Source organism: Hetaerina americana, unplaced genomic scaffold (assembly GCF_022747635.1).
Source record: "Hetaerina americana unplaced genomic scaffold, ioHetAmer1.1.p SCAF_2, whole genome shotgun sequence".
Classification (NCBI taxonomy): Eukaryota; Metazoa; Arthropoda; class Insecta; order Odonata; family Calopterygidae; genus Hetaerina; species Hetaerina americana.
In genome coordinates, this window is record NW_027286763.1 from 92,280,382 (window position 1) to 92,294,311 (window position 13,930).

At 34.5% G+C, this 13,930-nt stretch overlaps 1 protein-coding gene across 3 annotated transcripts in view; it reads left to right on the plus strand.

The window, feature by feature from the left end:
- The window catches only part of Actn (alpha actinin), an 80,398-nt gene that overhangs the window by 47,911 nt on the left and 18,557 nt on the right, over positions 1-13,930 (plus strand). The window contains exons 2-12 of one of the 3 annotated variants that reach the window (XM_071585775.1): positions 1,218-1,452; positions 2,882-3,135; positions 3,380-3,461; positions 5,941-6,057; positions 7,490-7,575; positions 7,698-7,790; positions 7,879-8,109; positions 8,636-8,712; positions 8,823-9,044; positions 10,487-10,658; positions 11,911-12,147. In XM_071585775.1, the coding sequence (XP_071441876.1) occupies positions 1,218-1,452; positions 2,882-3,135; positions 3,380-3,461; positions 5,941-6,057; positions 7,490-7,575; positions 7,698-7,790; positions 7,879-8,109; positions 8,636-8,712; positions 8,823-9,044; positions 10,487-10,658; positions 11,911-12,147 (1,806 nt within the window). The remainder of the gene's footprint in view (positions 1-1,217; positions 1,453-2,881; positions 3,136-3,379; positions 3,462-5,940; positions 6,058-7,489; positions 7,576-7,697; positions 7,791-7,878; positions 8,110-8,635; positions 8,713-8,822; positions 9,045-10,486; positions 10,659-11,910; positions 12,148-13,930) is intronic. The other 2 variants (XM_071585773.1, XM_071585774.1) reach the window with 2 other exon arrangements.

The window sequence follows — 13,930 nt, forward strand, 5'->3', positions numbered from 1 at the left end:
TTAAATAAAATTTTCCATGATATGTGTAATTTCTTATTCATTGCTTAAGAGTGATATTATTGCAACTTATTCTAGTGATGGAGGTACTAGATGAAATCTAAATATCATATACTATAAACTGGGCTATTTTTATAAAAGTTATATTCAGCATTTCCAAAAGAATTCTGATGAAATGGGTGACTCTACCATTCTCTGGTACAAGAATGTGAATTAGCTGGGTATTGATTTTGGGAAAACTTAATGAAAATGAAAAGAATCATTAGAATTCACCAAAAGAATTGTTGTTTTTTTGTTAAATAAATAAGGGAAATGACAATGTCAAGTTATTGTACTTGGCAGCATTACAAAAAGCTGGAAATAATAATTAAAAAGTAGTGACTTGTAATTGTTGGTCTCTAAGGAGTTTGGTAAATTAGGTTCAATCTACCACTTTCTGTTGTTGGAAAGCAATTTAGCCATATTCCAACTTTGAGTAAACTCACCTAAGGGATGGTTAGAATTCGCTTCAAGAATGGTTGTTTTGCTTTTGTTAAATAAATCAATAAGAATTCATTTTTGGGTTATTAGGTAGTGGCTCTGTGTTTTATTTTTGGAATAGAGTAAAATTTTGTCTCGGTGATTCTTGGTATAATCAAACAAAATAAAATGTTATTCATCAAGGTTGCTATGTTGATTCTCAATTTTCCTCGACTCATCGTAATCTAGACAATTTTAACTTTCAATTACACTCTTTGGAAATAACAAATATAATATAATAAGCTAAATATAATATTTTTCATTGTTCCTACAAACAAATCTATGTCTTCCAGTTATAAACAACCAAATTTTGTGTCACGAAATTCATCAATATTTAATAACAAAAGTCACTCAAATGTGATAATTACCTCAAAGAGCATGTAAAAGCTAGTTTCATTTTCAAGACACAATGGTCTTAGTTAAGTATGGACTCTGTAAAAAACACTAATTTCTTGCCATTCAAGATGTCCTGGTATAGTTTAGGACAAGGTATTTTTTCACAAATTTGCAGTAGTATTATTCACAGTCATTGATTGCCAAGGCAAATACATTCAGGAAAAATGGTAAAAAGATGATTTGTGGTGTTGCTGTGCTCAATAAATGTATAATTGTTAAAATCTTTCAGCCCAGTGAATTGGACTGAAAAAAATGGTGACAATGTTTTAAGTTTATATTAAATCAATTCTTTTATTTTTTTGTAGACCTTCACAGCATGGTGCAACTCCCACTTACGAAAGGCTGGGACATCTATTGAGAATATTGATGAGGACTTTCGAAATGGACTAAAACTTATGCTTTTGCTTGAGGTGATCTCTGGGGAGACACTGCCCAAGCCTGACCGCGGCAAAATGCGTTTCCATAAGATTGCTAATGTCAACAAGGCCCTCGACTTTATCGAGAGAAAGGGTGTGAAGCTCGTGTCCATTGGTGCTGAAGGTTAGTCTATTCCAATCATATTTTCTGGATAGTTTCAACTACTCTTGAATTATATTTTATGTAGTGAAATGACGCAATGACCCATTTCTTAGACCATGCCAAAATGGCATCAGTTTCCGTTAGACTCTTGATGATGGGTGAAGGTTAGAAACTTAATCAAAAACCAAGCCATTAGGATACAATTTTGCTTTTCTCATTATTATGCTGGAATATGTTCAGACTATTATGAGCAGTAAGTTCGAATAAAATGCAAAGGCCATCTTTGTGTTCAACAACTGTTAGAATATCAACTGAGAAATTAAATGGTCAAGGGTGCCATGACTCTTTTTCCATATTATTACGTGGAATAATGCTTGATTTCTTATCATCTAAATCATTAATCTCTGCATTATGGTACTGACTTAATAGCAAGAGTATAGCCCCCTTGTTTTTTTCGGTGTGTAACTGGCAAGTGGAAGTGTTAAAAGGACCTCAAATGTTGGCTAAGTGGAAATGCAATGACTTAGATGGGATAGAGTCTTATCATTGGCCATTCAAACCCATCTATGCTAGTGTAAATGTGTTGCAGAATAAAAACTTCGATGATTTTGAGTCAGCAGTGACAAATGTTAGACCATTTACCATGGTGCATTAAAATTATTTTTATGGATTTCCCCGAGTTTATTCTGGAGTTTATATTTCTACACCTCTCCCCAGGTAAAATAAAACCAATAAAAAATTTAGCAGAAATGATCCCTCTCCCAGACCTTTCAAGTAAGATCTGGTGCTTTCCTGGCATATTTGTTTTATAAAGTTTTCTCGGGGCTTTCACTGGGTCAAGGGTTCCATATTGGCCAACATTTCGATTCTCGACGCGAGCATCATCCTCAGGGTAGATGAGTGCCACTCTGCATTTGGCCATCTTGTATACATGAGCTCATGGGTCAGGTGACTTGTGATTGATCCATGGTGAAGGAGTCTCATGATTGGTCGCTGTGGCGTTATGTTGTGTTCCTTCCTTTTCTAACCTTCATCAGCACTGGTTTCCAAGTGTTGCTGAGGGAATAGCCAGAGTCCCTGTTAAAATTAGGTCAGTGTGAAACGTCGGCCAATATGGAACCCCTGACCCAGTGGAAGACCCAAGAAAACTTCATCAGCCTTTCAAGTAGCTCGATGATAATAACAGAGATGAAGATTATTACAATTTTCCACTTGAGAAAGATTTATTCCCAACTAGTTTTGATGTATTACGACGACGACTTGTGCCAATCATTTTGGAATTTAATTGTTATTAAGCATAAATGATGTTTTAATCTGTTCTGGTAATTTTTGTTATTGTTGAGGTGACAGATTTTATCCCATTAGTGTATGCCTTAAATTTTTTTCAATTTGAAGTTTTACTCAGCCCAAACTACAATTTTACTATTTTTATTTTAAATTCAAAATCTAGAAATTGTGGATGGAAATTTGAAGATGACCCTTGGAATGATCTGGACCATCATTCTTCGATTTGCCATCCAAGATATTTCTGTAGAGGAAATGACAGCCAAGGAAGGCCTGCTCCTGTGGTGTCAGAGAAAGACAGCTCCCTACAAAAATGTTAATGTACAGAACTTCCATCTCAGCTTCAAGGATGGCCTGGCCTTCTGCGCCCTCATTCACCGACATCGTCCAGACCTCATTGACTACCACAAGTTGTCGAAGGTATCACAAAATTAATTTTAATTCATGGAATTTGGCAAATTGTGTCTACAGTATTACGTAAATAATATTTTTCTTGCAAATAATTTTATGAGGATTTAGATGTATTTGAGTGCATGTTATTTAAGTAATTAATATTTATCCTATTTATTGCAATACTCTATTATTAATAATTTTAATGAAAGGATAATAATGGCATTGTTTATTAGCATTGTCAGTAATGTTGCATTTTGGGTTATTTTTATAGGACAATCCTCTAGAGAACCTGAACACTGCTTTTGATGTTGCAGAGAAGTATTTGGACATCCCAAGAATGTTGGATCCTGATGGTAATTATGTTATTCAATAAATGTCTTAATTTTGACAGTTATTTATTTACAGTTTTGATGTCAAGATAGCAACTTGTGTGTGCTGGATAAAGTTTTTTTCTTTTTACAATAGGATGCTCTCCATTGTCTTTAAGTATCTTTACTGTATACATTCAAGTATGAGATGAGAAATTAGTTTTTTCATTAGTCAATAAAGACTTTGTCCTACCCATACCAAAATTAATTTTTCGGGACCTATAACTTGATGAATAGAGATAAAAGATATTGATGAAGGCTTTTTACCCCATGCAGTCATCAATAGCTATTTATAAAAAAAAACAGTTGAATCCTAGTATAATAAGTAAGGCATGTAAATATAATGCCTAACGTACAGTTTATTGTCCCATGATGAGCGTAAACGAGTATCGTAAATCAGAAATAGTGCAGCCTGTATATTGCACCTTCAGTAGTCACTTGATATTACCAGTGATCTAGGCAAAAATGGATTCATAAAACTGCATCTATATTTTATGGTCAAACACGCATTTTCTATGGTATTAATAATTTCCAGGCATACCTGTTTTTCATATGTAATTCTGGACATTACATCATTTGCTGCCCTTTTTGTGTGATTTAGTCTGGGAGATTGGATTGGTGCAGTGGCTAGTGTCCTAGTTTCCCACCCCAAGGGTCTGGGTTCAAATGCCTGGGATGGTGGAACTTTTCACTGGTTTCCCAAGTCCTACTTGGGGTGTTTAAGAGAGCACTTTAATTAGAGTATACGATCTGTTAGTTTTGATGTTTAACTGTGGACCTCGTGGTGCCTTTTGTTAACAGTAGGCAAATTATGACACTGGGTTTCTGTCTACTCTTTCCCCATTGCCTTTAAACCCTACCTCTACTAAATTACCTAGCAATCCTTAGTGACACAAATTACCTCAACTGTCAGGCGCCTCCCCTCATAGCTACGTCAGCAATTTTGTTAGCAGGAGTAGGTGCTTAATACAAGATGTATCAGTAGAATTTGTAAGATTATTAAATTTAAGGTGAAATCCAAGGACATAGGTTAGAAATGAAAAACTTAGGCTTTTTAAAATGTTCTCTTGGCCAACTATCTTGGATCAGAGGAAATGTATACATGGATAGGCTGCCAAAATTAAGACTTCAATCTAAAAAGGATACATATAGAAATGAAGTATTATTTTTTAAAATAAGATGAAACAGGACTGGTCTAAAATCTCTTTCCTGACAAAACACTTGCTGGATAATGTACCTCCAAAATTTGGTGGATATAGAGGATTATTGGGACTTTCAGAAGAAGAAGTCTGTCAGTCACTTCTGGCTTTAATACCTTTCTGCATAAAGTAGAGGTTGGCGACAATTCAAACTCCTTGTGTTAGCTAATTGTTTGTGTCTCTGATATTTGGTCATGCAAGCGATGCTCAAGGAGCACATAAGTGCAATGGTAGGTGGCAATATTGCCAAAAATATCAAGCAATGGATGGGAACTTAGAGATAGAAATTTATAAGCGTGTTTCTAATTTCTAAGGTTAGCCTTTTGCAAGTCCTCCATTCTCTGTCTATATGAACCTTGAAGATCTTGAAAATTCATAAAAATGAATGATAAATCATTATTAATAGTTTTCTAATTCTTTTATGTAGCTTTCTAAACATTCTCATTTATTCATCTCTTTTTTCCATCCAAATTTAATGATTTGCTCATTTATCTGTCAAGTACAAAATTAACTTTTAACTCATTTACTTGTCTTTCATTTATGCTCATTCTATTGTTATAAATAATACTTTAATGAAATACACACTTCAACTTAAACCACCTTACACTTGAATGTATACAGTAATTTGCTCTGCTGTCGAAAATTCTGAGAAACTGCGGTAGGTGCCGCAGCAGTAACTTTTAACGTTAATATGCATACCCTCTGAAATTGTTGCATTGAAATGCATATGAGCGGATGACTCCGTTATAAGTTACTGCTGCGGCATCTCCCACAATTTCTTGAAATTTGTCAAAGGTGAAAACAACCAAGTGTTTAAAGTTGACTTTAACCTTGTGGACTGTGGTGCGTAGCGCACGACTATGAATGCCTGTGACATTTGTATGTATGGTATTTAATCGCAACATCTTGTTCCTATTAAGCCCCCAAAATTTCAGAGTTTAAGAGGATGCCTCAATAGCTTAACTGGCTAAAAGCACGGACATCGAGGGATCCGGGTTTGAATCCCGGTCAAGGCAAATGATTTTTATACTCTGAAATTGTTGCATTGAAATGCTCAGCTGTGGTTCAAATTTGATGCTATAAGTTAATTTAAAAATGGTATTGAATTACATTTTTTTTAGAAATTTTCAGGTTCAATAAAATTATTTTACTCTGAGATGAGGATAGAATGTGTAGTACGTGACTCTTCAGTAGTTTTTATTGGCATCTCTTAAATTTGCATGCATAGTATGTTTCGTTTGGGTGAGTCTCTCTTTCTCTCACAGACCTTATCAACACGCCCAAGCCTGATGAGCGCGCCATCATGACGTATGTCTCCTGCTACTACCATGCCTTCCAAGGTGCCATGCAGGTAAAATGCAAACTCTTTATCATGTGTGCGAGTTTGCTTATCCCAACAGATTGGTTTTGTACTCTATGTACACAATAATTCTGTTTTATTCTACTAAATGATGTGCATATTTGCTTGGTTTTTTATGTTGTGTGAATTTTGTCATGTAACTTTGGGAGTAATGAAGACTTCATGTTGTTTTAGCCCATGGATGGTTTATACTTCATGAATAATGGGTAATGATCACGAAAAGAACCATTTAGAGCATTATTTAGGCTCCTCAAACATTGTTTGCTGACTTGGTGTAATTGATTAGATATATATGAGCAAATTATTTTCATAAAATGTTAATTGAAAGTATGAACTCTTATTTTTTTAAATGTAATTATTACATGCCTGAATTACTTGAAAATCACTTTGGCTTCATCATTATGGTTTCATTGCATTAAGAGTTGTCATAAATTATATTAGACCATTTCCTTTGATTTCCATGTAAAAAAGTTGGCTGGGCTGACATCATTCTTCATTTTTTTCCTAAAGAGTCTAATGAAAGGGTATACATTCTATTCATGCAATTTCCTGCTTATATTTCTCTCTTGCTCGCTGAAACCTTACACTTTTGTTTTCATAGACTAGCCATTCGTAATGATTATTAAGTAAATTATCAATTGTTTTCTTTTCACTTGGTACAATGAGGTTAAAACCATCTTTATTTTTTGATAATTTTTAACAGCTGGATTTTTCTTTTTGATTCCTTTTCTTCATTTCTGTTTGCAGAACTTTTTTCATTGGGAAAATAATTTTGATTTATCTTCATAGTTTGAATATGCAATACATTTTATTTTTTGAGTCATTTAAAAAAAATTCATATTTTGCACAATTAACTAAACAGCCTTTTGTTGCTCTTGCCATGGGAAGACATTATAATAAGAACATATGGTTAAACATGGACTAATGTTTTTGCTAACATGCTGTGGACTTTTAAATGCTGGAAATGACATTTTCTTGTTTTAATTAACCAATTTCTATAACTTGCAAGGGTACTTTAACACATTCAGCACTAATGCCATAATATTTATGTTTTGGTAGTCCCTTACATGTGGCATAGGTAATTAGTCATGTGTTTTTGAATTGGTGAAGGACCTATGGTCTTAATTGTTGTGAGTTTTCCGTTGAAAACCATTAGGACTGAATGTGTTAAAAGCTGAAGCATGGGGTTAGTGTGTGCAAATATGATGCCATCCAAGAATTATTGAATATTTCAGGAACATAATGCATGGATATCAGATACTGTGTGTGTGAATAATGAGCTTTCATCCTACAGTTAAAGAGTAACAAACTGGCAGGAAAGAAGAACAAATTAAATTAACTCTGTAGATGTTTACTAATAATAGATTTTAATTTTACCATGCCTGCTGTGAATAATATTACTCATGTGTGATACACCTTTTTGCATGTGCTGCTCTATATCCCTACTTCCTCAGACTTGGTCAATACCGCTATGCCTGACGAGAGAGCTGTAATGACTTATGTATCATCATATTACCACAGCTTCTCAGGGGCTCAGAAGGTGGGTACATTATGGAGCCTTTGATTAACACTTCCTGCATTATCTCCAAATTTGTAATACTCATCTACTGTTTGCATCTCTGTGTAGGTCACTGAACAATAAAACAATATTTAACATTTCAGGCGGAGACTGCTGCCAACCGAATTTGCAAAGTTCTCAAAGTCAATCAAGAGAATGAAAGATTAATGGAAGAGTATGAGCGTCTGGCTAGTGATGTAAGTAATGCATATTCATTTGATCATTTGAAACAAAAATTAAGTAAAGTTTACAATTTTGATTTAATGACCACTTTTCACAATTTAGCTCCTTGAATGGATCCGGCGCACTATGCCTTGGTTGGAGTCTCGTCAAACTGACAATTCTCTTGCTGGAGTGCAGAAGAAGCTTGAGGAGTACCGCACATACCGCCGCAAACATAAGCCACCTCGTGTTGAGCAGAAGGCTAAGCTTGAGACAAACTTCAACACTTTGCAAACAAAATTGCGCCTCTCTAACCGACCGGCTTACATGCCAACTGAGGGCAAGATGGTTTCGGTAAGGGTTTATGAGCATCAGTTCTTTTGAGTGTTCTGTCAAATATATAATTTAAAAGGCATTTTTAATAGTTTTTTATTGCCCTTTTCTTCCATATAATGAACATACATAATAATTTTAAATTATCATTTTGTAAAGAATGAATTAATTGTGTCATTAAATTGTTAATTACATACACATTTTTCTTATTTAGATATTGAATTTAATGAATTAAAGTTTTTGTCAAGTGAGTAAATGAGAGTTAAGATTTTGATTTGAAAAATATTCTTCTGAGTTCTAAATCAAATTTCTCAGATCTGAAATTCTTGATAAATATTCCTCATATTTCTTTCAAAATTTTAAATTTTGCATTTTGTATTTAAATTCTTCCTTGAATCACAATTGTAAAGAATGCTTCAGCATGAGATATACATGCCTACTTGTGGAACTCATAGTGATTGTTTTAAAATTATTAAATATTGGAAGTAATTATTGAATTGCATTATATGTTGTCCTTGTAATTTTTATGTCCATTCTGTTTCATTAGGATATTGCAAATGCATGGAAAGGTCTGGAGAAAGGGGAGAAGTCATTTGAAGAATGGCTCTTGTCTGAAATGATGAGGTTGGTGTTTCTCAATGAAGGTTTAATCTAAGAAAGAAAGCATAGAAATTAACTTGTGCACTACTGTTGATAAAATATTAATGCAAACTGGGACATTTTCAATTGATCAGGCTGGAGCGTCTGGAACATCTTGCTCAAAAGTTTAAGCACAAGGCTGACATTCATGAAGACTGGACTCGAGGCAAGGAAGAAATGCTGAAGAGTAATGACTTCCGTCAGTGCCGTCTGAATGAACTCAAAGCTTTGAAGAAGAAGCATGAGGCATTTGAAAGTGATTTGGCTGCTCATCAAGACCGGGTAGAACAAATTGCTGCAATCGCTCAAGAGCTTAAGTAAGTTACCTACAAAATGCAGCAATTATGCATAATATAAGTCTTTCTGAGGTGGAGTCAAATGCAGGATGAAATTTTTGTTGTAATTTTGTTTGTTTCATTACATGTAGTTTGTAAAACTTCCTTTCTTTAAGATTCAGAAGAATACTTTTATTATTTACTGATTGAATTTATGAGTTCTTCCCTTCCCCATATATTAGCTCCTTCAATTTTCAGATCTACAATTCAGGTTAGAAAAATTCTTTGTGAAATGAATATGGTATATTATTCTGAACTATGGCATGTATCTTGCTATGTATCAATTAGATGTCCTCATCATTAATCAGATATTAATCTGCAATGTCCCCTATAAATTTGCTGAGTGTTGTTTTCCCTTCAACATATTTTTGAGCTTGCTGATGATAGAATGTTTTGGTACCTATGATGTGAATGCGGTAATCACATGTGGTGGAATTCAAAAGGTTGTAGAAAAAGTAAGGAGTGCCATTTTTATTCAGTGTTGCAACTGTCTTCTTATTCCTTGAAAGTGTAATTCACGTGAGCATTTTGAAGGTATTTCTCTTTTAACTTTGGCTGTGGGAACAGGTTTATCTACACAAAATATCTAAGTCACCGGGTGAAATATTCTTTCCATGCTTTGTGACCCAATGCATTACTATCATTTCTTCCTTTCCATGAAGAGTTGTAAACCTCTTAATGGTCTACCTTCAACACCCAGACTACCACTGTGCAAAATGGCATGCATTCCTCAGAAGCAATTTGGTTTATTGTGACACGAGTGTTCTGAGGACAATGTGGAAAGTAGTATAGTGTCTTCTATAAATTTTCATATTGTCATGTTGTGTATTTCTGATTCAGTGAATTTTTTAGTTGAATATCGCCTGAAGAAATGATGATTAAGTGTCAAAGTGCATCGATTTCATTTTGATGAGTGCATCGATGTCAAAGTGATTCGAAATTTAGAATATTGTTAGGTGGGACTTAGGAGGGATGTTGACTTGGGAAGGTAGTTTCAAAGTTAGAAAAATAGCAAATGTGTTCTGTCTTTGGCTACACGTGGTTCATGCCTTTTCTGAGTATTTGTGAACAATTTTCGACATACTTTATTTCCTAGAAATGACAATAATTGAAAAAAAACTAAATTCCTAAATGTTGAAAAACATTAAGTCAGTTAATTTATACATTAATTGTAAAGGTATATATTCCATTGTTTTCAGTAATTATGCTCGTAAGAACATCTGCATTGACGTTTCACATGTAGTTTTATTGTATATATGGTGCACTTCTTGTTAAGTGCATGCTGTACAAAATGTCATTCCAGTAGAATATGATCATGAGTAGCATGGTATATAAAAATTCATACTGTGATTGGCTATTTTTTTCAAGTAAAGTTTAAGTAGAGAATACGTACTCCAGTAAAAATTAATTACATTTTTCCTCAGTGCCCTGGAATATCATGACAGTGCCTCTGTAAATGCTCGCTGTCAGCGTATCTGTGATCAGTGGGATAGGCTTGGCAGTCTCACACAACGCCGCCGCCAGACTTTGGATGAAACTGAGCGTATCCTTGAGAAAATTGACACACTTCATCTGGAGTTTGCCAAGAGGGCTGCAGTAAGTTAATTTACCTATTTTTCTCTTTTTATCTTACTCCCGATGGGTTAATTATTGTGTGGGTAAAAAAGAAACTTTATGCTTCCACAATAAAGATTTAATATTTCACGACCATGGTTTCGATGCTGCACATCATCATCAGGTAACATATATCAACATTTTTTTAACTTATAGTCTGGCTCCAAGAGGGGAGAAAGGGAGAGGAGAGGGGGGAAGGTAGGGGAGTAAGGGAGAGGGGGTAAGTTGAGTCCAGGAGCAGCAACCCATTAGTGGTCCAGGGAAGGGGGAGAGTATGTATTTGGAGGTTGCTGGCTCATATTTGTTTAAGTTTATATTATTTAAATGATCATCAAATGAAGAACACAATGTAACACTCCACTGTTCTTAGAAATAGTGGTGGAAAAAAAACAATCACATAGTGTTCTACATTTACTTAAGGGGGATGTTCGTCTACAATGGTTTGACCTTTATTAAGGGATGGTCGATGATCATCACTGCCTTGGTGGAGGGGGTTATGGGTTAACTATTGTTAGGGATATGAAAGTGTCTCCTTCCTGACCACCACATCCCAACGCACTCAAGAAGTTCATTTACCAGAAAGAGTACTCAGTGCTGATGAAATGGTATTTTTGGCAAATAGTACCTATTATAGTTTGGTAAAATCAACAACTATCTCATTTAAAAATATTAAATGCATAAAAAAGGCACAAAATATTTTCACAATTTGTATCATACATTTTATTGCCAAAAATTGGTAATATAGTAAAGCAGCATTAAGACATTCTTCTAAAAAACATTTTTTTGTTCTTGAAAAACTGGAAAAAATCGATAGTAAGAAAACACTGACAATCATTTACAATCATACTGGCTCTCCCTCTTTACAGTTCCTTTTTGCTGTCTTAACTGTGACAAATGTGAGTGCACCATGATAATTGAAACACTATGGTGTACACAAGTAGCCTTTCATTTTAAAAAATCACCTGAAGCTGGTATGAACATCCGAGACCTTAGCCCATAGTAAAATGTAATGATGACTAAGCAGAATTGTTTCTGGTTTGCCATTCAGAAGTTAAATGGGAAATATGTGTAATGATTTGGACATGACCCATGCATATATTTAGGGACAGCTGGAGTTTCATAATTCTATTTATTTGTTAATTATGTTAAAACTGAAAGTTAATATTCCAAGTCAGAGGAATGCAACTATTGCAGGGCTAAAGCAGTGGTGAACTATTGTTTTTGTTTTTTCTAGCCTTTCAATAATTGGCTGGATGGAACCCGAGAAGATCTGGTTGACATGTTCATTGTCCACACTATGGAAGAAATTCAGGGGCTCATGGATGCCCATGCACAGTTTAAGGCTACCTTGGGTGAAGCAGATAAGGAGTATGGTGCCATTGTTGGTTTGGTCCGAGAAGTTCAAGAGCTTGCACAGAAATATCAAGTTCCAGGTGGTTTGGATAACCCGTACACCACTCTTACTGCCAATGTAAGGATTTTTTCCTTTCTCTTTTTGTTAATGCAAGTATATTTTATTCCAAATAACAGTGATATTAACAAATGTATTTTTTCCTGAACAACATCTACAATTAATGTTTCAGATTGTTCAAGTTTTATTCAATGAGTATCTTTTCTATTCAAAACTAGCCACCTACATACTGGTCTTTCAAAGTTGACTTGAAATTTTGTACCTTAAGCATTTTTATAAGTTTCTACCCCAAAACTTTCATTGCATAGTTTTGTGGTGTTAAAGTTGAAAGATCCCATATTTTTTATCAGTAGGAATCATTGTCATTTAGTTGCATTTTCAAAACAAACATTAGGTTTTTAGACTTTATGAATTTTACAAAATGTAGCTTTAGATTGTGATGGAATAATGAAATAATTTTTATTCATTTTTTTAACTCTAATCCATGAACAGCCACGTGTGGCCTTTTGCATTATGAACTAGGAGCATCACAAATGTCTAACTCCTAGATGAAGGAAAACCCATCCAGGTGAAAGTTGAACAAATGACCTCGGGATTAGAGGTCAAGAATGTTTCCCTCCACCACTCTAGCCAGCGCATTAGTTTACTTTTACTAAATGAAACATCTATACTAATGAAATTTCAATATCGACTCCAGTTTCCAAGGATTTGGTTGGTACAGAATGATAGCTTCGGTAAAACTGAATTAGCCATGAATTTCATGTCCAAACCTCTAGTGAACATTCTGTAGCTCCTCCTTTATTTTATCTAATTTGAAGCACTCCAGGAGTCATCAAAAAGTATTTTTCATCTGACATAAGTGTCATGGAGTGAGTGAAGGTTTAAGAATAAATCTGCAAATATTAATTTAAATACAGGATATTGGTACTGTCAGGCCAAAATTGCCTGCCATTATCACAATTCAAATTACTCTCACATTTAGTGTCTTTGTGGTAACACAATTTGGGGATCATCATAACAATTACTTGTTGTGATGACCCCCAAATTGAAACAATGAAACATACATCTGTGATTTTGGCATTTAACGGCACTGCCATGTTGTTACATTCACTTTGTATTCTTGAACTTAATTATTATGGTGCAGTTATTATGCCATAATAATTAATTATGTGATAGCATAATGGGCATTCATCTTTTTGTAACTTCTGGGCAGGTCATTGATAGAGAAATTTATCTTTAATGCCACGTAGAAATCTTGGTATACTTTAAGAGAATTACTTAGTGTTAATACACGAACATAAGAACATATAAGCAGAGTTAACAGATTTTTTTCTTTATTATATAAATTGGGATATTTTGTAAGGTTTAGTTATTAGAATTTAGTTATTAAAATTATATTATGCCTTCATGGTATTTTTGGGTTTCCCCACTTGGCTTATCTTGCTTCCCTATGGTCTGAAAGCCTATAAAAGTCTTCTTTTGATCCAAACAATGCCCCATCAAACTCTGTAGCCAATTCACTTTAGTTCAAGGAATCTCCTTTATTGGTTTGTGAAAGTGTCGCGCAATGTTATATTTTTGTGTTCCTCTATAAATTTTCTGAAAACAGGTAACTTCAGAGGACTAATAAACTACTTTGGTGGGTAACCATGGGTTTTAAGTGCTCACCTGTGGCATGTAAGTGCAGGGTCGTGACCTGGAGGCAAGAGGATTAAAATAGTTCAAAAATGAAGGAGAAATGCATAAAAAATTAACTTCCAATTAGTATTTGCAAATGACATGACTTCAGGCTGCCATATTTTTACCATCAGTTCATGAAATTGGAATCATTTTATGGAATAGA